General features: G+C 36.3%; 5 protein-coding genes and 1 long non-coding RNA gene across 6 annotated transcripts; 2 read left to right on the top strand and 4 right to left on the bottom strand.

Annotated features, from left to right (window-relative positions):
* Positions 1–274: 274 nt before the first annotated feature.
* LOC144208047 (GTPase IMAP family member 7) lies at positions 275–2,334 on the bottom strand. The gene is made up of 3 exons (XM_077733703.1): positions 2,213–2,334; positions 1,834–1,982; positions 275–1,391 (listed from the first exon to the last, which is right to left on the bottom strand). Exons 1-3 carry the CDS (start codon positions 2,235–2,237, stop codon positions 570–572), a joined length of 996 nt encoding a protein of 331 aa, XP_077589829.1. The 5' UTR covers positions 2,238–2,334; the 3' UTR covers positions 275–569.
* On the top strand, positions 1,840–5,000 carry LOC144208052 (uncharacterized). Its single transcript, XR_013328821.1, has 3 exons — positions 1,840–1,995; positions 3,778–3,819; positions 4,911–5,000. It is a non-coding gene; the product is annotated as an uncharacterized LOC144208052 (long non-coding RNA).
* On the bottom strand, positions 2,446–7,760 carry hmgxb4a (HMG box domain containing 4a). The gene is made up of 13 exons (XM_077733706.1): positions 7,662–7,760; positions 6,981–7,065; positions 6,517–6,653; positions 6,232–6,307; positions 5,515–6,105; positions 5,009–5,212; positions 4,769–4,947; positions 4,376–4,457; positions 4,223–4,287; positions 4,003–4,099; positions 3,763–3,917; positions 3,440–3,562; positions 2,446–3,352 (listed from the first exon to the last, which is right to left on the bottom strand). Exons 2-13 carry the CDS (start codon positions 7,015–7,017, stop codon positions 3,308–3,310), a joined length of 1,791 nt encoding a protein of 596 aa, XP_077589832.1. The 5' UTR covers positions 7,018–7,065; positions 7,662–7,760; the 3' UTR covers positions 2,446–3,307.
* Positions 7,761–8,067: 307 nt separating this feature from the next.
* Positions 8,068–11,148, bottom strand: ankrd54 (ankyrin repeat domain 54). The gene is made up of 8 exons (XM_077733704.1): positions 10,478–11,148; positions 10,168–10,215; positions 9,983–10,081; positions 9,784–9,855; positions 9,517–9,564; positions 9,098–9,222; positions 8,906–9,013; positions 8,068–8,805 (listed from the first exon to the last, which is right to left on the bottom strand). Exons 1-8 carry the CDS (start codon positions 10,869–10,871, stop codon positions 8,731–8,733), a joined length of 969 nt encoding a protein of 322 aa, XP_077589830.1. The 5' UTR covers positions 10,872–11,148; the 3' UTR covers positions 8,068–8,730.
* Positions 11,149–11,222: 74 nt separating this feature from the next.
* Positions 11,223–20,798, top strand: hmox1a (heme oxygenase 1a). Its single transcript, XM_077733705.1, has 11 exons — positions 11,223–11,347; positions 12,143–12,251; positions 13,073–13,178; positions 17,552–17,602; positions 18,092–18,552; positions 18,624–18,689; positions 18,776–18,887; positions 19,365–19,580; positions 19,668–19,940; positions 20,034–20,166; positions 20,536–20,798. The coding sequence occupies exons 6-11, from the start codon at positions 18,643–18,645 to the stop codon at positions 20,586–20,588; spliced, it is 834 nt and encodes a 277-aa protein (XP_077589831.1). The 5' UTR covers positions 11,223–11,347; positions 12,143–12,251; positions 13,073–13,178; positions 17,552–17,602; positions 18,092–18,552; positions 18,624–18,642; the 3' UTR covers positions 20,589–20,798.
* Positions 11,585–16,988, bottom strand: foxred2 (FAD-dependent oxidoreductase domain containing 2). The gene is made up of 10 exons (XM_077733702.1): positions 16,838–16,988; positions 15,803–16,020; positions 15,424–15,729; positions 15,093–15,344; positions 14,285–14,593; positions 13,649–13,815; positions 13,367–13,532; positions 12,654–12,880; positions 12,374–12,544; positions 11,585–12,222 (listed from the first exon to the last, which is right to left on the bottom strand). Exons 2-10 carry the CDS (start codon positions 16,015–16,017, stop codon positions 11,993–11,995), a joined length of 2,043 nt encoding a protein of 680 aa, XP_077589828.1. The 5' UTR covers positions 16,018–16,020; positions 16,838–16,988; the 3' UTR covers positions 11,585–11,992.
* Positions 20,799–22,073: the final 1,275 nt, after the last annotated feature.

Genomic DNA, 22,073 nt, shown 5'->3' on the forward strand with positions numbered 1-22,073 from the left:
AACACTTTAGTATACATCTGACTGCTATGGCTTTTGCCACTGTAGTCACAAATCTTGTCTGCTTCGAATTGAAGTGTAGGGCAGCCCATTGACGAGTGTTTTCTCTCTCTTATGAAGGTTAGTGTGGCCACCGTGTGGATGTCTCATAGCAGTGCTCATATTAGTTGTACTGGTTTGGTTTTTAAATTCATGCATTCTTTTTCTGTTCCCCTTACCCTGAGATGACTATAATGCATTACAGAAAATCATACAAGACAAGAAATAAATCAAAGAACACATTTACGTTTTTATTTTAATGGATTTTTACATGCAATGGAAGCCAAAGTAACACATTTGCAAAGACTTGTAGCCTCAATGTGGCTTTCCTGGTTAAATAATTTAAATAATGTGCAAGTGTCCTTACAGAGAAATTCAAATACAGTTTATTCCTGTTGAAAACATGACTTTGTATTATATTTGCTTACTTGGTGACTTTTAAAATCAATATGCTATTAACACTGAATACAGTGACAGGACTCAAATGTGCAACCTCAAGCCTAATACATTATAGTATTGTTATTTTTTTATTATTACTTTGTTTTTTGTGTTTGTCTCCTGCGTACTTCTGTAGCTACTGATCCCACAGTGGCACCCATCACGCCTCCAACGGGACCCCCAACAAAGAGCCCAACCAGGGCCCCTAGCAAGGCCTCCCTTCTCACTATAGTGGGCAGCCAATTCAACCAGCCCACCACTTTTTCCCACAAGGTTCTTAGAAAAGAAGGAGTAGGGGCAGAAGGTGAGATATTGCTAGAGGAAAATACATCTAAGTCCACCTGTAGAAGCCCTATGCTTTTTTCTGCCTCTTCCAGGACTTCCTCCATGTCTTTTTCAGTCACCACAGCATCCTCCTTTCTTTCCTTCACTATTTCAACCTGCCTTTTCTTCACCTTTTCACTCACCTCCTGGTATAAAGGGCAGCTAAAGTGTTCATCATTGTTGTCTTTCACTACTTGTTCAATTTTCTCCAGCATATCTTCAACAGCTTTGCTCTCTTCTCGTTCCACACGCTGGGTTTCTAGAGCGTGATATCGACCACCACATCTTTCCAGCAGCATACCGAGATCCTTCCGCCACATGGAAAGGTAATCCTCCAACCTCTCGTCTTCTTCCAGCTCCTCCATGTTGGTGAATAGGATTATGGTGTTTTTGTTGACTGCAGATGGGCCCAGCAGCTTCTCCAGGACATCAAGTACTTTTGTCTCTCCATCTGCAGGTTGGTCCAAAGGAACACACAATAGAAAAACATGTGGCCCTGGGATGGATAATGTAATCAAGGAAGAGAAGTGTTTTCTTCTTTCCTCTGGCTCGCAGTCAGAACTGAACCAGTCGGGACTGGAGACCACCAGCAGCTAAGAATAGATAACAATCATTAATTTTGATCCAGAGCCCAGACGTCACAAAAACAAACAGGGTAAAACAAATCAATTAGTTTAGAACAATAACTTAACTTATTGCTTTTTTAGTTATGGATTCCCTCATCAGACCATAAGACTGTGAACTTATTATTGAAATGACACCAGTTTTTTTTTTTTTTTAATCAAAAGCCTGAAGAATACTGTATTGCTCCTATATTCCCTTTTTTAATTCAAAAGAAAAAGAAATACATTAAAAGTGGTGTATTTGTATATAAAAAAAATACAATTGAGATATAGCGTCCACTTTATGAATATGGTAAACAGTCACTTAGAGGAGAAACTAGGCTGTCAGTAAAATAATCTGCTTATTTCTGCCCTTTTTATTTTTATTTTTTGAATATGTAAACACAAAAAAAAAACTGCTTTTGCTGTTTACCTTTCTGCCAACAACTTCTGCTCTGAATTTCCGACACTCATCAACTTGATTGTTGTCATTTCTCTGATCACAGTCCCTCAAACCAAGGATGCTGCAGGCATCAGACCGCCCACCCGAGCCACTGCGGCCGAGGACCACCAGCCTCAACTCTGCAGACAGATAGTAAGTCTTGTGGATATCTTTTATGCTCATGAAAGCAAACAATCTGACGTAAAAACATGCAATGTTAAAAACTGTCAAACAACTTCAACGAGTTCAAATGGTAGCAGCGCCAAGCCCTTTGCGAAACCTTCATTTTTGGTGGATCACAACTTGACCAACTGCCAATGTCAGGGATCTATAACCGATCACTGTAGAATGAGTGGTATTTTTGACTGACCTGTTTGTACACCACAAGCAGACATGTCGTTGCGTATTTAGAGAAGAATAGGGTGGAGATCAAGCTTCCTCATTCCAGCAGGATGACTCGCCTAGTTGGGGGAGCAGCTCCTCCTACTGTCCATCTACAAAAGCCAACTGTTTTCCACCACTGATGGAGGTCATATTTAACATCTATATTTAGTCACAGTCTAATGCAGGCGTGGTGAATAAGTTAAACACGATTGACAGTCATTTATGTCAGAAGCAAAACATATTTATTTGTTTGTAATAGGCCATGTTGAATGTGAATGTGTTTTAAGAGAGAATACAAATAAGAAAAACATGAAACCTTTGGCTGCAAAACCAAGTGGAACCCATGAGCAAGAAGCAGGCAAGGAATTTAATGAAAAATAACCATACACATAATAAAAACTAAACAGGGGAGCCACACACACCGACGAACATGAAACAATACTCCTACCCCGACATACAAAAACACGAGGTTTAAATACACATACAGGGGTTGATGACAATCAAAAACACTGGGATCACACAAGCAAAGGAGAGGCAAAAGGGTGAAACACATTATCACGTGGACACAACAACCCCGACAAAATGTGACAGAAACGAGGCAAAGAGCCACAGCGTATACAAAATATGATAAGAATCAAAGAGCCGCATGCAGCTTAAGAGCCACATGTTCACCACCTCTGGTCTAACTGTAAAGGAGCCTATTAGTTGTATCAAATATATAAAACAGCTGGAAGTGACAATTTTTATACACTATTTAAAAAGCAAAAAAAACATACCAAAAACACTTACAAAAGCAATCATAAGAAATATTTTTTCATATAAACATACATTGTACATAATAATGAAACTAGGGCGGTGAGACCAATTACAATAAAAGGTTGTTTTGTTTTAAATTCCTAACAATAAAAACAATAGGATAATATTACAGTCTAAAAAAATTGATTTTAAAAACATGTTGGGACAAGTCATATTTTTCTTGTCAAGTCAGCGGCGTCTGTAATAAAGTCCAGATATGCTTCTGGCTTAGAGCCTTTACTTTATACAGCAAAATTCCACAAACTTCCTTTGGGGGGGTTCCAACTCACAACCCAGGCATGATGTAGGCAATGTTGTCCAATGTATTTGACTGAAAAAAGATAAATATAGTATTGTCAAACAACAACAAAAGCTCAGCAGTGTATATAACTTATAGAATAGTATTCTAATACTATACCAGCACGTTTCGGGGACATCCATTCAATTGTGGTATTTGAGCAGTGAGACAAGCCAGAGGTCCAAGGGCACAAAGGATTGAATCGAGAAGCACAGACAAGCTCCCAGACACTGCCACCATACCCTAAAAAAAGTGTAATATTTTAGTTTTTGTTTTCACATTTGCATTCATGAAGATATACTATCATTGTGATAACGAATTCATGTTTTTTTTTTTTTTAGGACAGAAGAAATTATGTTACCAATAGACATATACACATTGGTCAGCAACCTTTTTTTTACACAGACAGCCATAAACAATGTCTATTGGTTTGGATAACACACCTCTGTTTCCTGCAGACGGTGTCCAATCAGGGACAAGGACTCCCCAAGGAGCTGCAGGTGAGCCGCTGCATCAATAGGATCAACTTCAGGTACTCGTGCAGGGGAAAGGGAAACAGTCGCTGGTGCTTTGTTGGGTGACGCCACACCAGATTTAGCTAGGAAATAAACATGCTTGTGAAAATTGAGAACTTTTTTTCATTAGAATTGAAATTTCAGGCAAGAGCAAGTAAATACATTTACCTTTGATTTTGCTTTCATTGGTTGTCTTGTGTTTGACAGTGGTAGCCTCAGCCTTGTTTTGTTTGTGCTGCAGATATTGAGCTTTCTGCCTCCAAAACTAAAGTGGTCAAAGAAAAAACAGTTAGCACATTGTATGACGACAGGGAAAACCTGACAAACGTCAGGTGCCAGAATGCTATAAAGAATAATCAAGAAAATTAAGATAAAAAGCTCTACTTGCCAGTTTGTCTTTTTCCGGCATCCTCTTCCATACCTCTCCTAACTTTTTGCTTAGTTCACCGAAAACTACAGGATAGAAAAACACATATTTTTGCCTTATTTATGTCAAGTGTAATCACAAAAAAAGTTGTTCTTATTTGAACAAATGATATACCTAAGCCTGGCTGTTCAGCAGTAATGTTAACTCTATACTCCTTGCAAAACACTTGATACGCTGATGCACTCTTCTTCTTGGGCTGAAAGAACATCAGAAGTAAGCATATGAGAGACAAGATGGCAACTTGCATATAATATAGCTTCACTAGAATTCAATTATATTTTATTTTAATACTTTGATTTTAGTAGTTTCCAAAATGCTTCTCTTTTATTCCGTTTATATTAGTTTTAATATTTTTTTAAGTTGAATTTTTAGGGTTACTGTATGATGCAAGGATAAAAAAGGGAACAAAGTATAAATGATGTAACAACTACTTAAAAATGAATCAAGTAAAAGGTAAGATAACAATTCCAAGACTTTGAACTGTTGTGCAAAAAAAAACAGGCTTACTTTCTCTTTATCCTTATCGTGCTTATCCCGATCTTTCTCATCTTTCTTTTTCTTCTTCTCCATTGGCCCATCACTGCTTTGACGATGATGTGGCGGCATGGGTGTGCCCATCGCATACATCGGACCAACACTACCATGAGAGACGGTGGGATGGGAGTTGCCATGGCTCCTTGATGAATCTGAAGAAAAGGAATCAAAGATTAACACACATATAAACACAGTACAAGGTATCGTACACACCTCCAAACCCTTTGCTGTGCTTTTTGTCTTTTCCACTCTTCTCTTTGTCTCTATCCTTCTCTTTGTCCTTTTTCTTTTTGCTTTTCTTGCTCTTTTTCTTCTTTTTTGACTGGTGTGTGTATGAGTCATCTATAACTAATTCACCAGCCTCCAACTCTCCTCCCGACGTCGAGCTATCATCTCCTATGCCTCCTCCATAATGACCTTGACGAAAAACATAACAATGACTGTTGAATTACAATTAAAGAAAGTACTATACATTATTATGGAACTAAATGAACTAAATAATGATTATATGAACTAAATACATCATTGTGATAGGAAATATTTGCAGAGCAATGTAAACATTCAAAGTCAAGACATAGAAAAATTGATCAAGAAAATACATGGATAATGTAATGTACTCCACAAAACGATATTTATTATCACAGTTACATTATAGAAATAGTCACCCAAATAAATTAACATTCCCATTTTTTATATACATATAATTAATTAGCTCTTACCTTCCACTTCCACTTCTTTCCCTACTACAGGTAGAGGATCTCGACTATGTTGCAACTTCTTCTTGGGTGATTTTGAAAGCTGCACCCTCTCTCGATCCTTGTCTTTCTTAACACCCGTTTTCGATGAGTGATGTGTTATTGGATTAGATTCCATTTCCTCTTTTTCCGGTGACATCATAAGTTTCATTTTGATCCCATCAGCCTCCCGTAATGATAAAGGCTCTTCTTTGAGGGATCCGCCATGAAATAGCGACGACTTAGAAGAAGTTGAGGAATGCTTCTTTGAGGAAGATGATGACGATGAAGACATAGAGCGAGAATGAGAAAAAGAGTGGCTTCCTTTGCTTCCACTACTGCTACCCCCTTCCCTCTTACGATCTTTTGAGGAATGCGAGGATAAGGAGGGATAGGATGGTTTCTTATGTAAATTGGGACTAGGGTCAGATCCAGTGGCCATGGGAGAGGTGATAGCTTGTAGAAGACCCATTGCTGTGTCTGCTGGGTGGGACGATGAAGGTGAAGAGAGAGTTGGCGAACGGTCTGTGGATTTGTGTTTCTTCTTATGACTAGGGTGGCCAGAACCTTCATGCTCTGATTAGGAAAGTCACAGAGAAGAACAATATAAATAAACCAAGTTCTCAGACAGCAGTTGAAAAACATTACAAGAAAAAAAACTCGCTCAATTGGTAGTTAAGTGTATTATGTCCTTGAACTCACCTCTGTAGTAGTAGTCGTCACTATATTTCTTCTTCTTTTTGTGTGGGTCATTTCCCAGCGTGAACATCTCTGAATCCTTAAGTGTTATGAAATATGTAATCACAAAAGGTAAAAATCTAAGCCAGGGCAATATGATCCAAAAATAAAGTCTCAGTTTATTAATTTATGTATTATCTTAACAAAACACATATGAACCCTTTCAGTGCTATTCACAATAATAGATGGTGGATTATGTGTCTTTTGAAATTTGTAGCATTGAGGAAAGGATTGGTTACAAAAACTTACCTTGGATCGTTTTTTGGCAGACTTGCGGACCTGAGCTGCAATCTCTTCTTCCTCTCGTAGTAGATCTTTATACGACCTCCTCTTCTCCCTTTGGCTTCGCCCAGCGACAAGACCCCTCTCACCATCCATTCCAATGTCTGACACAGAAACAAAATTATGTCAAAACATTCACTTTTACAAAGTGCATTTAATGCAAGATTAGAAATGTTTACAACATACAGCTTTTGAAACAATAATTCAGTATTAAAAGTGATTGATTTTTTTAAAAAACAATTTACATCCTTATAAAAAAATCCAATTTTACAGAATTAAATTGAGATAAACTCAGTATATATTGATTTGGAGGTCAGAGGTGAAAAATTACTCATGTAAAATTGCTGCCATTGTTGAAATGGTCAAGCAACATTGATCCATGTATATTTTATGTTCTGAAGTCCAGATAAAACAAAACAAAACAGCATTACCCATTTCTCCTTTATTCCCGATCTCTTCAAAAGCCATTGCTACTCAATATTGTTACTCCAGGCAGCATGAAGGCAGGATGAGCACCTGTGAATATAAGTGATACACAAACAACCTTGAGGTTTATTCACTTTTAATAAACACTCCAATAGTAATAATGCAACATGCAATATGCAACATATTCTACTACTGCATCCAAAGACTGCCTGATGAAAAGCGTTTTAAAAATGACATATATTCACATTAGTTGCACTACTAACTCACGAAGATGCTCTTACAACAAAGATCAGGAGACTAAAATCAACCCTGCTTGCTAAAAAGACATTGTTGGAAATGATTTGTTGATATGATATTCATCAAGTTGATTGCAAAGAATGAGAACTTAAACTGCTCCCGCCTACATTTCATAAACACAAACACACCCCCTTTCCTATTTACTTGACCACCCGGCTTCCTTGACAGTTCAACTCCTGGATCGCTCTGTAGCGGCGATGGGCTCATCTTTCTGGGATAATCGTCTCATGATAGCCCGGTGCTTACTACGTAGCGAGGCCGTAGTGCTCATTTACAGAGGTAGAGAATATGCAAAACGTGCATTTAGATACTCTTTCTTCTCCTTCAATTTTAGATCTATGCTCATTCCAGAAAAATCAAATGAAATGATATTAATCAAGACGAATTACCTCAGTTGGGTCTCCAAATTACGCGGGCCCGATCGCCATCTTTATTCTGGCGAACAACAATACGCCTGCCTGGAGGGGGCGTGGTCGGTGTACCCGAGCCAATCATAGAAGAGCAGCAAAACTAATTCAGATTTACTGTCACAAGCGCACTTATGCAGAAATAGTATAGGAAAATTGTTAAACATCTTTAACTAATGTCATTTATTTTATTAACAAAAACAAGACAATATTGAATAGACACAATGAACATTCAATAGCAATTGAAGTCATTTTCTGATCCACAAAAACTGAACAAAGTGAGATTTACAAATTACAATAAATCAGACTGTTTCACATCAAATAGTCTATTATTATTTCAAAAATATTCATGAAATGGACCACTTTTAGAAGCAATGTGACAAGTGGGCACCATTTGTGTAATAGTTTATTTAAAAAAGAAAAGAAAACAATTGAACACCACCAAAATACTCCATAAAAGATAAAGGAAACCAAATAACTACTTCATTAACAAGTTATTGTCCACATTACTTTTCTCAATAAGTACATATGTTAAACGTGTTCTTTAAGTAGACTTTTTGGTCCAATAGACACCATTTAGAAACATCATACTAGTTCAGCTTACTGAATGACAATAAGGAATTTTCAAATGACCGAAGAGGTTGAAAAACAGAGTTTACAGTTATACTCAAACTTGAAAGCGCATTTGACCAGATTTTCTATAGGCAATATGATACAAAAACAATACCCACAAGGCAATTACTTCAGACAAATACACAAAAAAATCTTCAGATTCTTTTAGCCAATTTAAAAAAAATTCTGGTCCCTGATTTTATCCCGTCACTTGACATTGACAGACCAGTCATTTAAAAAAAAAAATCTCATTTTAACTTTAGGATGCTTTTCTCAAATAATTGGTCATTTTCAGCTAAATATCTCAGAAATTAGAATCTTCGACATTTATTGCAGTTGAGCCATATCTGAAATTCTAGTTCAGGTTACAGAGAGACATATCAGAGTGTTCCAGCTGGAGGAGCAGAGATTCACTTCAGGAATCCAGTTTGTTAATCCTCTACCTGTCCCCCAAATTCTGTTTTTGAAGACTGAGTGAAGTAAAGCTGGCCAGTAAATCAGTCACCTCATCGACCTAAAAAGGAATCAATAAATCAATAGATAATAAATAAATTTGTTGGATTGAAAAATGTGCAAATCCTCATAGTATTTAGCTACAAAGCTCTACATCTTACTTGCTCTTTGGTTCGTGTGTGTTGCAACTGTGAGGAAATGTGCTCCAGCCTCTCTTTAGCTTCACTTTGGCCCATTACATTTAAATACTCCCTCAGCATTTGTATCACCTGAGTGGAGAAAAAAAACACACTCATAAATTATTATAATTATCCCCACCACATGTAAAAACATTAAAGCACTGCTTTTCTTACCTGTGTGACCTCTCCTCTTAGAGTTTCAATGCTGCGAGAATCACCTTCTTGAAGAATGTTAAGTTTGGAACGTGCAAGATGGAGGGGTGTCCTTCCAGCTCGGTCAAGGGCATCGACGCGAGACCCTTCACAGAAAAGCAAACACAACAAGTAAGAATAGTCTTCGCTAAATTGCCAATGGCAACTGACAGCCAATCTACACACAATGCAGTACAATATATTATCTAATGCATTTGAACTGGAATGGGTGGTAACAACTGAACAAACATTCATTTGCCTTCAACCTTCCAAGTTCAAATGAATTGGACAACTACAAGGGCAAATACATTAAAATTCACAGCAGAAGGATAAAATGAGACACATGATTGGATGTCAATCTATGAAAGAACTTTAATTCCTACATATTCCTACACACTCACCTCCTCTAAGCAATGTGGTGATGACAGGCACGTGGTTTGTACAGGCCGCTGGGGACAAATAGATGAAAGTAGTTATAGAGCAACAAATAACTGCATACTTGATGAATGACCAACTCATTGGAAAATCCAACCATTCGAAATAAGTCATTTTCATTAGGATAATTGGTCCACGTACAAATGTGCCAGTCTTGAATTATATATCAGTTAATATAACATGACTTTTGGGCAATTGTACCAGTGTGGTAAAAGGTTTCCAAGATCTCTTACCTAGATGGAGTGGGGTGTTACCCAGACTGTCACGTTGGTTGGGGTCAGCGCCATGACTCAACAGCAATTGCACTATAGGCAGAGGTAGAGACATGTATACATTATGTAAGCTGGGGGTTCTATCAATACATGTAATTAGAATCATAAAAAAGTGTGGCTGTGAGATGATTACAGTATATTTTAAGTGTCTTCAAGTTACCAATGCTTTCATTGCCATTGCAAGAAGAAAAATGTAAGGCTGTCCTTCCCTTGTCATCTGCTGCACATGGATCAATGTCATCTTGCAGAAGTTTCCGAACTGAAATAAGACATGTTTGTAGTTCAAAACAACTGGTCCTGCATTGCATTCTTTGTGTTGTTTAATGCATTTATTATGTTCCATACCCGTGTCAATGTCATTGCTGTTTGCAGCATCCCTCAGCCTCTTTACAGCTGTGATGAGAAGGAAATCAAAGCAGAAAAGATTTAGGTTTACTACTTTGAGGATGGCAAAGGTCTTGTATTTATAATACATCAAAAGACAAAGAATCACTATAGCAGTGTGTTATGGATACAGAGTGTAGTTTTCATTTCATTTGCTATATAAATTCAAAACAACACATCCAGGGAATGTTTTTTTTTTAATTAGCGTGTGGTCCTTCTAACTAAAGAGATAGTCAACGTAATTTCTCACATGATTTAAACGTTGCCTTACCGTACACATCTTTACCAATCGGATTCCTTGAGGTTCTATGAAATCGCCTGGCCCTGTTGCCAGTCATCTTCCCCAGCTTGTTGGTCACGTTACCAGATCCAATCTCTGCTCGTTCCGGTTCCCATAATAAATGAAGGTACCTCAGTTCTTTGTCGTCTCGGTGTCCGACTCGTCCCAATAACACACTGCTTTCACCAATCCCACTTAATCCAAATCCAACATTGTTGGCCCTGTCGGCCATTCTCTCCACACATCCCCGATGCGCTTCTTCTTCTTCCGCCGCCCGTGATTCATATTCAGCACCTGGTTCAACTATGTATTCTCCTTCGGAACTTGAGGGGTCATTCTCTGGTGTAACGACCATGAAATAACTCTTGTTATTTGATTCGTCCATACTTACAGATTTTCATGACATGTGGAAGCTGTGTTTACAATTCCCTTGCTAGCACATTGCTGTCTGAGCAACAGGGACGTATGTTGCTATCAATATGTGGCGTGAATGCAGCATCTAACTGCAAAGATCGGTGACAATCTAAGTCCCAGCAAGACATTAAAGTAGATCTTGTTTAACATGTCCTCTTTCCGGCAAAACTATGTTATTAATAACAGCCTCATTCCCGTCACAACGCCTACATGTCCCGTATATAGTGTTGCACAAAAGTAGTATCGGTCACACCCATTGAACAGTTACAACTCCACGAGTTAAAACCTAACCAATCAGATTCCACGTTGTTCATTCGTTTGAGTCCAATCAGCAGACACAAACAGGCAACCAATCACAGATGAGTGACTGAAAGTAAACATCTGCGCATGCGTTTTGTCTTCGCTCACAATGCTGGCTCTGTGGTGGTGTAAAGTTTACTCATCTAGGTAATTTCTACTTCTCCACGTTTTCTTCGCTATACCCTGTACTGCCCTTTAAATTTCAAGTGTGCAAATTTCAAGTGTGCAAATACATTGCGTATTGCAGCAGCGTGGTAAATGTGGCATTTTAGAATCAGTGGATTTCATTCAGGTGCATCTCGTTAGTATCTGGGACAAAAAAGCTGCAATCGCAGCGGCCCACCACTGAATTCCAACCCTAACAACAAAGTAGTTTTTATTTTCATTTCATTCTTTTCAATGACCCAACCTACTGCAAACTTCTTTCTTCCAGAGCATCGACAAAGATCAGCATGTATTTTGATATAATTTCATCATTGCATGAGCCAATACACAGTGATCCCAAGCGAGTACTTCATGTTGAGCAAAATCAAGGAATTGCATGGTTTTAAAAATTATTTATAAAAATAATGATTAAAAATAAATGGGGAAAAAATTAATGTTTCTTGTGCATATAGGATGTTCTGCAGCGTGGTAAACATGACTCGGGCATATGATTGGGGGAGTATTTTTATGTACACGTACCGAAAATAAATCTTGTGCAATGATAGGCAAATTCAACCATCAGACTGGCTAGGAAGAGATATCAATGTTGTCCGTCCGGATTGATAGGTGCTGGAGATAGGAATACATTCATAGGTCAAGTTTCAGTTCTGAAGATATGGAGGCTCCAGCCCGAGCCAAGTAGTCAGGAAATGCAGCATCAGCCCCTGAAGTGTCTGTATACTGTGTACTAGTTGAATGTTTAGCAGAAGAAAAATGCTTCATTTTACTTTTTTGCAGGATTCCTTGCTGCTTCAAGTATCCCTGGCGACAAAACAGCGGAGGCTTTCGGTGGGTGAGGGAGAAGCGGAAACAAGATTCTAAAAAGATGGAAGAAAAGAAAGTGTGGGTGAGTGACACAGTCTTGACTGTCAGTTATATACAATCTTGTTGAGAGTGGATCAGGGTCAGGTTTTAGGTTATAGTAGTATATGTGCCCCACTTTATTTACACTTGGTTGGATAACTTTACCTGCATAGAAGGCTCTGAGGTCAGTGTTGACGCAATGTTCCAGGAAACGTCGCAAAGGCTGAACATGAGAAATGGGGCCGTCCCATTCAGTTAGGAAATCCTCAACCATGTGGTGAATTGCCTTAGGCCTTGGTAAAGGCCAACCACGGGGACGATGCTTCATCTCTTTTTCTAGAAAACAATTGTACAGGTATTTCAGTTAACTTCTGTGCAGAATAGGTTACCAGTTTAATCTCCATGCCAAATGACCACCACAATAGATCCACCAAGACTTACTCACCAGTAGGCAGTGTGTCATAGTAGTACAAAACTGGGTGTAGAAAGTTGGATTTCCAAGCTTTGCTCCAGTCTGTGATTGCCCTGCCTCCACCTAGATAGTCAACCTTCTTTTTCCCATACTGCATCACTACAATCAGCAGTCCTTGCTTGGATACCTCATGACCCGAGAGAGAAGTGAACTGTGGCAAAGCCTGGAGAGGGAACTCCTCCACATATTGGCAGTATGATCTGGCAGTCAGATAAAAATCTACATTCATTCATTTTTCTGGTTAATTTTTTTCTATATGATTTCTATAAATTGTTCAATGAGGAAACAGCATATTGTATTAAAATAATGCAGTATTCAAATGTAGCAAAGCTATGGTTCAGTACAATTACTTTTGTCACATGATTAGTTTCTAATTCCCACTTTTTTTCCAGTGACCTAAGGCGACATCTTGGTTCCCAGCAAAACCCTGCATCCTGACTGAAATATTCCTTACTCTCCGCACGCAAAAACTGAAACCCGGTGAAATGGGAGTGTCACGTGAGTGAATAGTTTCAATTTGATAATTCTGAAATAACAACTGTATTCCGCTTCTCTGTGAAAGTCTCAATGTGACAGTTACCCAATCACAGCAAAGACTTAAAAGGCTTAAAATAAAAACAATAAAAAAACTTAAATCACATTTTATGAGTGACAGACATGTGATAAAACTATAGAACATAACTTACCCTCTCAGTAATATAACATCTCCTAGTATCTCAAACATCTGGTAAGGCCCAGAGGCCTCGCCCAACCTCTTCAAAATTGCAGACAACAGCTGTGTTGTCAACAGTCTCGTAGATGGCCACGGGCTTTTATGGTAGCGTTGCTCAAGCAAATGATGCACAGCTCTCACTGAGACACACAAAGAATTGTATAATAGAATATTGCATATCATATTTGTTGTACTATCAACCCAGACAGGGAAGCAGAAATGTTAAATGCATTTACGGTAGGTCTCAAATGTTCACCTGTGTAGCGAAATCCATGAACAAAACCACCGGCTGATGAGCGGTAGTCTCTGGAGTGAGCAGCAGTTCCCAATACAAACAAACCAGGAGTGTTTTGACCTTCATACCAAGCTGTGACCCGTGGTAACCTCCCTTTTGCATTTTTACTGTGGAGTGGACACGCAGAGCTGGGGAGAAAGCTGCATTTTAGTCTCAACACCATCTAAAAACCGATCATTTGTAACCTTAACAGCATAATGCATGCAGGTATTCATATAGAGTACAGCGTACGGAAATGTATGGTCAGAGGCAATCATTTAGTTGTTATAGGGATAGGCAATATAGACTAAAATTACCAAAAAAATAATTATACTAGACCAGTGGCGCTCTCGATTCATGCTATAGCTTACTGTTGACATGCCAAATTTATAAGAGCCTATCTAAGTTAAGCGACAGAGGGAGGGATCAAAATGATATTGTAATGCCTTGGCGATGTACCAATAGTTCCTTGGTGATTTACGTAATGGGCACGCCTGTACTAGATTTTTCCCCAATCTTTTTCTTCACTCCAACACTTTTTAAGGAAGGGTAACACCAACATGTTTTTAACAAATATACATCTCTAAATCTGTTCTGTGCATTGCATTTTGTTTGTACCTGTCAAATATGCTGAAGTTGAATCGAAAGCCAAGGCATCGGATGACACGATCATAGGGTTTCCGCAAGGAGAAATTGTCAATGTGATACCCAAGCAGTTCTTCAGCTGTCACATCAGATTTGTTTTTCTCTGGCTGGTTTTGTATGTACTTATTTATTGTCACATACAATTGTCCCTTCTTATCTTTGGCTAATTTCCTCCTCCCATCTTCCTTTTGTTGAGCAATCACTATTCGCTCCAGGCTGGCTTCTACTAATCCATCAAGAGACTTGAGCTGGTATGTGTCTATGAGCTCATTATTCACAGCTCTGAAAACACAAACAAAAAGTCAGGCCATGTTACAATCGGGACATTTATAGTGTAAAACTGTTGATTTAAAAAATTATATAACAGTAATCCTAAAAAGAAGTAAATAGTCCGATTTTCAAAGTGGATGTTGGCCAATCTGGGGTTTGTTTTAGCCAATGGAAAATAATAAAAATAATTCTGAATTTGTCTTGCTATTGTTAATAGAATGAGTGCAATTTAAATTCCAGGGAAAAGAATCAGGTCAAAGATAGTCCTAGAACCTATGTTGAATATCTGTATAAACTAGGGTGTAATGGTCAACTAGCTAGAAGAAAACTTATTAAATGAGCTAAGAAAGTGCCTATTTACTTCTTGGATGTTTTGCCATGCTAGTACACAGATTCTATAATAGAGGAATACTAAACTACCGTTATAATCTATTTACTACGACTTATTGTATACATATAAATACATGATTTGGATGGAGCAATGCAGATATAACTTGGTCTGGGTTCCTACCTGAGATCCCCAACATAATGTGTTTGCCAGGCAAGTCGTACTGGACTGCGGCTGACCATGTGAACCCGACTGGCATGTCCCAAAATGCTTTGGGCTGTTTCAAAAGCAGAATTGCCTTTGCCCAGGATCAGTACAGCCTGGTTTTTGTAGTCCTCAGAGTTTGTAGAGATAGATTCATAGCCCTCGACCAGGTCTGAACCAACAAAATTTACCTCCTGTGGTACCCACAAACCGGTGGCAACCAGAAGAACCCTGAGTAACAAAAAGAATAATGTGACATTTAATTGGTATGTCAAGTTTTACTTTGTAGGGGAGTGAAAATCAGAATCACCTGCATGTGTAAACCTTTCTGTGTTGGTCAGTAAGGATATAACCGCTTTTGGTGGATGAAACCAGTGCCCTGATCTTTCCGATATCCACACCATATTGGACCCTCAACCCAAGCTCCGTCTCAAACATGGACAAGTAGAGTGGGAAGGCATCTGCTGGTGGGTAAAACTCGGTGCTTACTTCGCGGAACAAGAGCTTTGGGTTATCACTCAACAAAGAGTTCCAATCATGGCGCAGATTAAACTCTCGGTTCTGTCGTCCAGTATGGATCTTATTGATGCTGATGAGCTTCCTATGTCGGGGATATCTTGAAATGCAAAAATATAGAAGGTCAATGTTACGTGCATTTCAGCAGGGGAGGCATAGGTCTGTCTACTTACTTGTTAAAGAAACTGCCTGGGCCAGAGTTTCGCTCCAAGATAATGTAGTCTCTTTTTGCTTTGGAGAGGAAGTAACCCATCTGCAGTCCGGCAGGCCCAGCACCAAGGATGCAATAGTCATGATGGCTAGTGTTGTTGTACTGGTGATCATCTCCAGTGCATGTAGACAAGCTGGTTAAGATGAAGACAATCAAACATGGAAGGTTGGAATCCATAGCCTGTTAAAACCAAAGGTGTAAAAATGTGAGTTACGCGGTTGAAACATTCATTCAGTATATTTTGTGTTCACCAGTCTTTTTTGGCTTGTCTCCAATATCAATTTCAGCATCTGCATTGGACTTCTTAACTTGCTCAAGGCCAGTGATGATGCTAGATGACCAAATTTTAGGCTCTTTACGTCATTCTGCTGTGAATTTAAATTGCGGTGTCACTAGTAGACATCAAATCTGTTTGAGCAGAGCCACCACTTCTAGCTCACACCGATTGGACATTCACCCTCATCAATGTCACTGATCGATTTTAAAATGGGATCTCGGCTCCAGCTGCTTATGACAATGAACAATGATTTTGTTTGACATAATAACATAATAATGTGATGCATCTACCAAAAGAAATGTTGTCTTTTCCCATGAGGAGCCATTTTTACCCCCAAAAGAAAAAAAGAAAAGACTCTCAGCTCATCTCCAAGAGAGAGAGAGAGCTATTATTGTCGTGTCTTTTACTCCTTGCATGCATGGACATGCGGGCCATCATGAAAACTATCTAGAAAATCTGAATTGTACAGCATTTCAGCATAAACTAAAGCACATCATCATACTAATGACATTGAGCCAGCGAGTTGCGCATTTTTACAATCAAGCTATACAAGATGTGCAAAAAACGGGCAAGATCGCGATAGAGACCCGGCACAAGAACCCCCGACTCTCCATGAACTATGTAGCCGCAGTTATATCACTCTCTGGCGGTTAGCGCGACTTGTCACTTCAACCAGATGCACCGAGCGATCAATCCAAAATGGATAGCGATTTATATTACCTTCTAGATCAGTCGATCCTTTGGACGCAACATCTGCGGTGGGGGGAGAATCAAACCTTTGAGATGTCTACATTTTTAAGCATTATGTATTTTGTTTTGGAGCGCCTGATGGATCTGGGAGAATGGGTTCACTCCCGAAAATTGTCAAGCACCGCCCATGTTCTCTCCAGAGGGATAGTGCCCGCCTATTGAGGCGCGGCTATAATCTGACAAAAGTGAAAATTAAATATATAAAGTACATATATAACAGTTGTTTCACTATTTATAAGTGAAATTCTTTATATGACTTCATCTATTTATTTTCTCCTATCAAAGTTATTCTCAGCGATTGTTTCATTAAATTATCTATTACTTTGTTCTTCCTAGCACCCCCACTGGGATTATTTAATACATATTGTAATGTCCCTTTCCCCTGACTATTTTTTTTATTCTCCTGCCTATTTAATTAAGTTTATGTGCTGACAGGAAAATAGGGAATGCAAGTTTTATATTCAGATATTTTTGTTGAGTCTTTAACATTTTGAAACCTTTATTGGGCAAATGACTTGTTTTGGTAATAATACATACATAATTCATGACATTTTGGGTGTTGTGGGTCACTATACATATTAACATTTGCTGTACAAGTGTGACTCAAAAAGTGATGTCAACGTGTATATTTAAGGATAAGAATACAATCTCATTAAACGTAATATACTTGTATTGTGTTGGCAGGTTCAGGACCTTGGAGAGTTCAACAGCCACACCCCAAAACGAGCTTCCATGGTAAATTGTTTCAAAATGTTATTTTATGTGTCCCTTTACTTTGAGCAATACCAGTCACTCCAAAGTTTCCAGTGTCAACGCCTAATGTTTAAAGATGAAACTTCTCTACGTATTAATATTTGTTGTACAAGTGTGACTCAAAAAAATGATTTCAACGTGTATATTAAGGGGTAAGAATACATTCTCATTAAACGTAATATACTTGTATTGTGTTGGCAGGTTCAGGACCTTGGAGAGTTCAACAGCCACACCCCAAAACGAGCTTCCATGGTAAATTGTTTCAAAATGTTATTTTATGTGTCCCTTTACTTTGAGCAATACCAGTCACTCCAAAGTTTCCAGTGTCAACGCCTAATGTTTAAAGATGAAACTTCTCTACGTATTAATATTTGTTGTACAAGTGTGACTCAAAAAAATGATTTCAACGTGTATATTAAGGGGTAAGAATACATTCTCATTAAACGTAATATACTTTTATTGTATTGGCAGGTTCAGGACCTTGGAGAGTTCAACAGCCACAACCCCAAAATGTGCTTCTGTGGCAATACTAGTCAATCCAAAGTTTCCAGTGTCAACTCCTAATATTCAAAGCTGAAACTTGTCATTTCCACCATGTCATGTTTTCTTCCCACCTCTAAAATATCTGCACCATCATGTTATGTTACAATTGAGCAGTCATGTGTTTGAAACTTCCATGTTTGTTCCTCCAACATTCTAATATGACACTACCCATTTTAACAAGGTCGCTTCAAACACATCTGCACTGTCATGTTATGTCGCAATAGAGCGGAGTCATATGGTTCAGCAGTAGCACTTCCCATCTGTCTCAGCACCTTCAGCACATTTTGCCTGTATATATGAGCCAAAATAATCAGAGGCCAAAGTGAGTCAACAAACGACAAGAGGCTTTATTCATTCCAACATTTTTCAGCACCAAGGAGCTTATTCTGGTAAGGTCCGATAACTGAATATATTGTATCCCTAAAAGACAATGATTTAATATGTATGACATTAATAACAGATCTGCCTGTTTATTGGAGATGGAGACCAAGAACACAAGGAAATTCAACATGGGTGAAGTTGGCAGGTATCGAATTCAGTTTAAAAAAATATATGCAATGAATATTGTATTTTTTTTATAATGTTCATTTACTAGTATTATTCTATCAACAGTGATTTATCGGAACAGATTAAAGAAGCCACAAAGGACAACCATGTAAAAGCTGAAAATACAGAGCTGATGCTGAGTTATCAAAGGGGAGAGATAACCCTGCCACAGTACAAGGTTGGTCTCCAATGTCTTCTTAAACTCATAATTGAACACAGTAGTTAAGTGATTCTCAACCTTTTATTGAGCCATACATTCGAAACTAAATCTCAAAGCACACCAGCGAGAAAAAAAAATCACAAAAGTGGAAACACTAGACTGGATAGCATATTCAATTTATGGAGAAATTGCATGGGAACACTTCTGTTTGGTAACTTTGTCCAAATTCCCAGTAGAATTGAGGATTGGATTTGACTAATGCAGCCATATTTGGGGATCTGAAAGTACAAAAATACAAGGAACTCAAAAACTGGGAGAGAAAGTGTGTACATAAAAAACCTTGTTAACCCAAGAAGCCTGTTTTTGTGAAAATTTTATCAATCACTTTATGTCACTGCTACAGACATATGAAGATTTTCTTGTCATACTTTTTCTGACCAATAAGTGGATAATTTACATGTATGTTAAATTAATTCTTGTTCATGCTTTTGTCAGCTCCTGCTATGTTCCCTCTACGAGATCTACAAGGTCTTAGAAGAGGAACTGGATAAGAATTGTTCCCATCCAGGAGTCGCACCCATATACTTTCCTCAGGAACTGGATCGCCTAGAATCATTGGAGAATGATTTGGAACATTTCTTTGGCCCTGATTGGAGCAGGAAGTTGATTGTGCCTGCAGCCACACACAGATACACTCAGAGGCTACGAGAGGTAAGCGCAAAACTAGCTTTCTCAAAAATCATCTCTGTAATAAGTTTGCCTGTTGTTACATCCCTTCATGGAATTTCTCTTATGCAGATTGGTGAAGATAATCCTGTACTGCTGGTGGCTCACGCCTACACTCGATATCTCGGAGATCTGTCAGGAGGACAAGTGCTAGGAAAAATTACCCAGAAATCTCTCAAACTGACAGGCAAAGAAGGCCTTTCATTTTTCTACTTCCCTGCTGTGAACAGTGCTAATCGCTTCAAGCAGCTATACAGGAGTCGCATGAACGCTATTGAGCTGACTGAGGAAGAGAGAGCAGCAGTTCTGAAGGAGGCGATTCTAGCCTTTGAGTTTAATACTCAGGTAACTGTTAGGTACAATGAGTTGTTACCCACTGAGGTAGTAGACAATGCAGTATGCTAGGGAAACATGCTGACATTTTTCATTTTTTTGCAGGTTTTTGATGACTTGCAGAAGCTCTTGTGTGTCGCAACAGGACAATCTGAGATCAACTCTGGCAGTTCTCCCACTGTTTCACTCAAGCAATTCACTGTGGGCCTCTGTGTTACACTGGCAACTATTGGAATTGGTATGTATATTGTGTAGCATCTCCCACCACCCTATGAACTTTTTAGCATTTTACTATTTATACTAGGGCTCGGGAACCTTTTTGATGGGAAGAGCCATAAAAAAAAAAATCATATTTTTTAAATGTTAATCCTTGAGAACCATGCTCCGAATTTAAAAGTCAACATACATGAAAATGCAAAACCATATGTGAATCCCGATCCAATGGTTCCCTACCCCTGATCTATACCTTAAGTTAAAGCAAAACTTTGTTAGAAAACAAAAATGTTTTGTAAAAATGTTAGCATTGCATTGGATATTGCACCCTCCTCTAAATCATTACCATCTTTAAGTCATAATACTGATTTTGACTTTAATTTTTATACACTAGAAACCTTGAGGAAGGTGCTGTACATCACACAAATGGATTTAATGAGACTGTAATTTTTGGATTTTTCAAAACTGTACTTGTTGCTCTCTTGTTGTAAACAACCTTTATGCACAAATATGAAAAATGTAAACTACCGTAAACAAATGTGCAGATATGTGAGCATTTATTGCGGTGGTTCTTTACCTTGTAGTGAGCTACCGAACCCCACCAGTTTCATATGCGCATTCAAAATGATTTTTTTCAAACATATATATACACACATATATACACACACACACACATATATATATATATATATATATATATATATATATATATATATATATATATATATATATATATATATATATATATATATATATATATATATATATATATATATATATATATATATATATATATATATATATATATATATATATATATATATATATATATATATATATATATATATATATATATATATATATATATATATATATATATATATATATATATATATATATATATATATATATATATATATATATATATATATATATATATATATATATATATATATATATATATATATATATATATATATATATATATATATATATATATATATATATATATATATATATATATATATATATATATATATATATATATATATATATATATATATATATATATATATATATATATATATATATATATATATATATATATATATATATATATATATATATATATATATATATATATATATATATATATATATATATATATATATATATATATATATATATATATATATATATATATATATATATATATATATATATATATATATATATATATATATATATATATATATATATATATATATATATATATATATATATATATATATATATATATATATATATATATATATATATATATATATATATATATATATATATATATATATATATATATATATTATATATATATATATATATATATATATATATATATATATATATATATATATATATATATATATATATATATATATATATATATATATATATATATATATATATATATATATATATATATATATATATATATATATATATATATATATATATATATATATATATATATATATATATATATATATATATATATATATATATATATATATATATATATATATATATATATATATATATATATATATATATATATATATATATATATATATATATATATATATATATATATATATATATATATATATATATTATATATATATATATATATATATATATATATATATATATATATATATATATATATATATATATATATATATATATATATATATATATATATATATATATATATATATATATATATATATATATATATATATATATATATATATATATATATATATATATATATATATATATATATATATATATATATATATATATATATATATATATATATATATATATATATATATATATATATATATATATATATATATATATATATAT

The sequence above is a fragment of the Stigmatopora nigra genome, chromosome 15 (genome assembly GCF_051989575.1).
Source record: "Stigmatopora nigra isolate UIUO_SnigA chromosome 15, RoL_Snig_1.1, whole genome shotgun sequence".
NCBI lineage: Eukaryota > Metazoa > Chordata > Actinopteri > Syngnathiformes > Syngnathidae > Stigmatopora > Stigmatopora nigra.

Coding starts and splice junctions, on each gene's coding strand:
- hmox1a (XM_077733705.1), top strand. CDS start 18,643: ATGGAGACCAAGAACACAAGGAAATTCAACATGGGTGAAGTTGGCAG. Junction 18,888..19,364: donor TAACCCTGCCACAGTACAAG/GTTGGTCTCCAA, acceptor TGCTTTTGTCAG/CTCCTGCTATGTTCCCTCTA. Junction 19,581..19,667: donor ACACTCAGAGGCTACGAGAG/GTAAGCGCAAAA, acceptor TCTCTTATGCAG/ATTGGTGAAGATAATCCTGT.
- hmgxb4a (XM_077733706.1), bottom strand. CDS start 7,017: ATGGCTTTTGAAGAGATCGGGAATAAAGGAGAAATGG. Junction 6,106..6,231: donor TGACGACTACTACTACAGAG/GTGAGTTCAAGG, acceptor TTTCCTAATCAG/AGCATGAAGGTTCTGGCCAC. Junction 4,458..4,768: donor ACGATAAGGATAAAGAGAAA/GTAAGCCTGTTT, acceptor ATGTTCTTTCAG/CCCAAGAAGAAGAGTGCATC.
- foxred2 (XM_077733702.1), bottom strand. CDS start 16,017: ATGGATTCCAACCTTCCATGTTTGATTGTCTTCATCTTAACCAGCTTG. Junction 13,816..14,284: donor AACTTCAGCATATTTGACAG/GTACAAACAAAA, acceptor CTTTCTCCCCAG/CTCTGCGTGTCCACTCCACA. Junction 13,533..13,648: donor TCATGGATTTCGCTACACAG/GTGAACATTTGA, acceptor TGTGTGTCTCAG/TGAGAGCTGTGCATCATTTG.
- LOC144208047 (XM_077733703.1), bottom strand. CDS start 2,237: ATGTCTGCTTGTGGTGTACAAACAG. Junction 1,983..2,212: donor TGCTTGTGGTGTACAAACAG/GTCAGTCAAAAA, acceptor ATCTGTCTGCAG/AGTTGAGGCTGGTGGTCCTC. Junction 1,392..1,833: donor CAGAAGTTGTTGGCAGAAAG/GTAAACAGCAAA, acceptor ATCTATTCTTAG/CTGCTGGTGGTCTCCAGTCC.
- ankrd54 (XM_077733704.1), bottom strand. CDS start 10,871: ATGGACGAATCAAATAACAAGAGTTATTTCATGGTCGTTACACCAGAG. Junction 9,565..9,783: donor TAACACCCCACTCCATCTAG/GTAAGAGATCTT, acceptor ATTTGTCCCCAG/CGGCCTGTACAAACCACGTG. Junction 8,806..8,905: donor ACACACGAACCAAAGAGCAA/GTAAGATGTAGA, acceptor ATTCCTTTTTAG/GTCGATGAGGTGACTGATTT.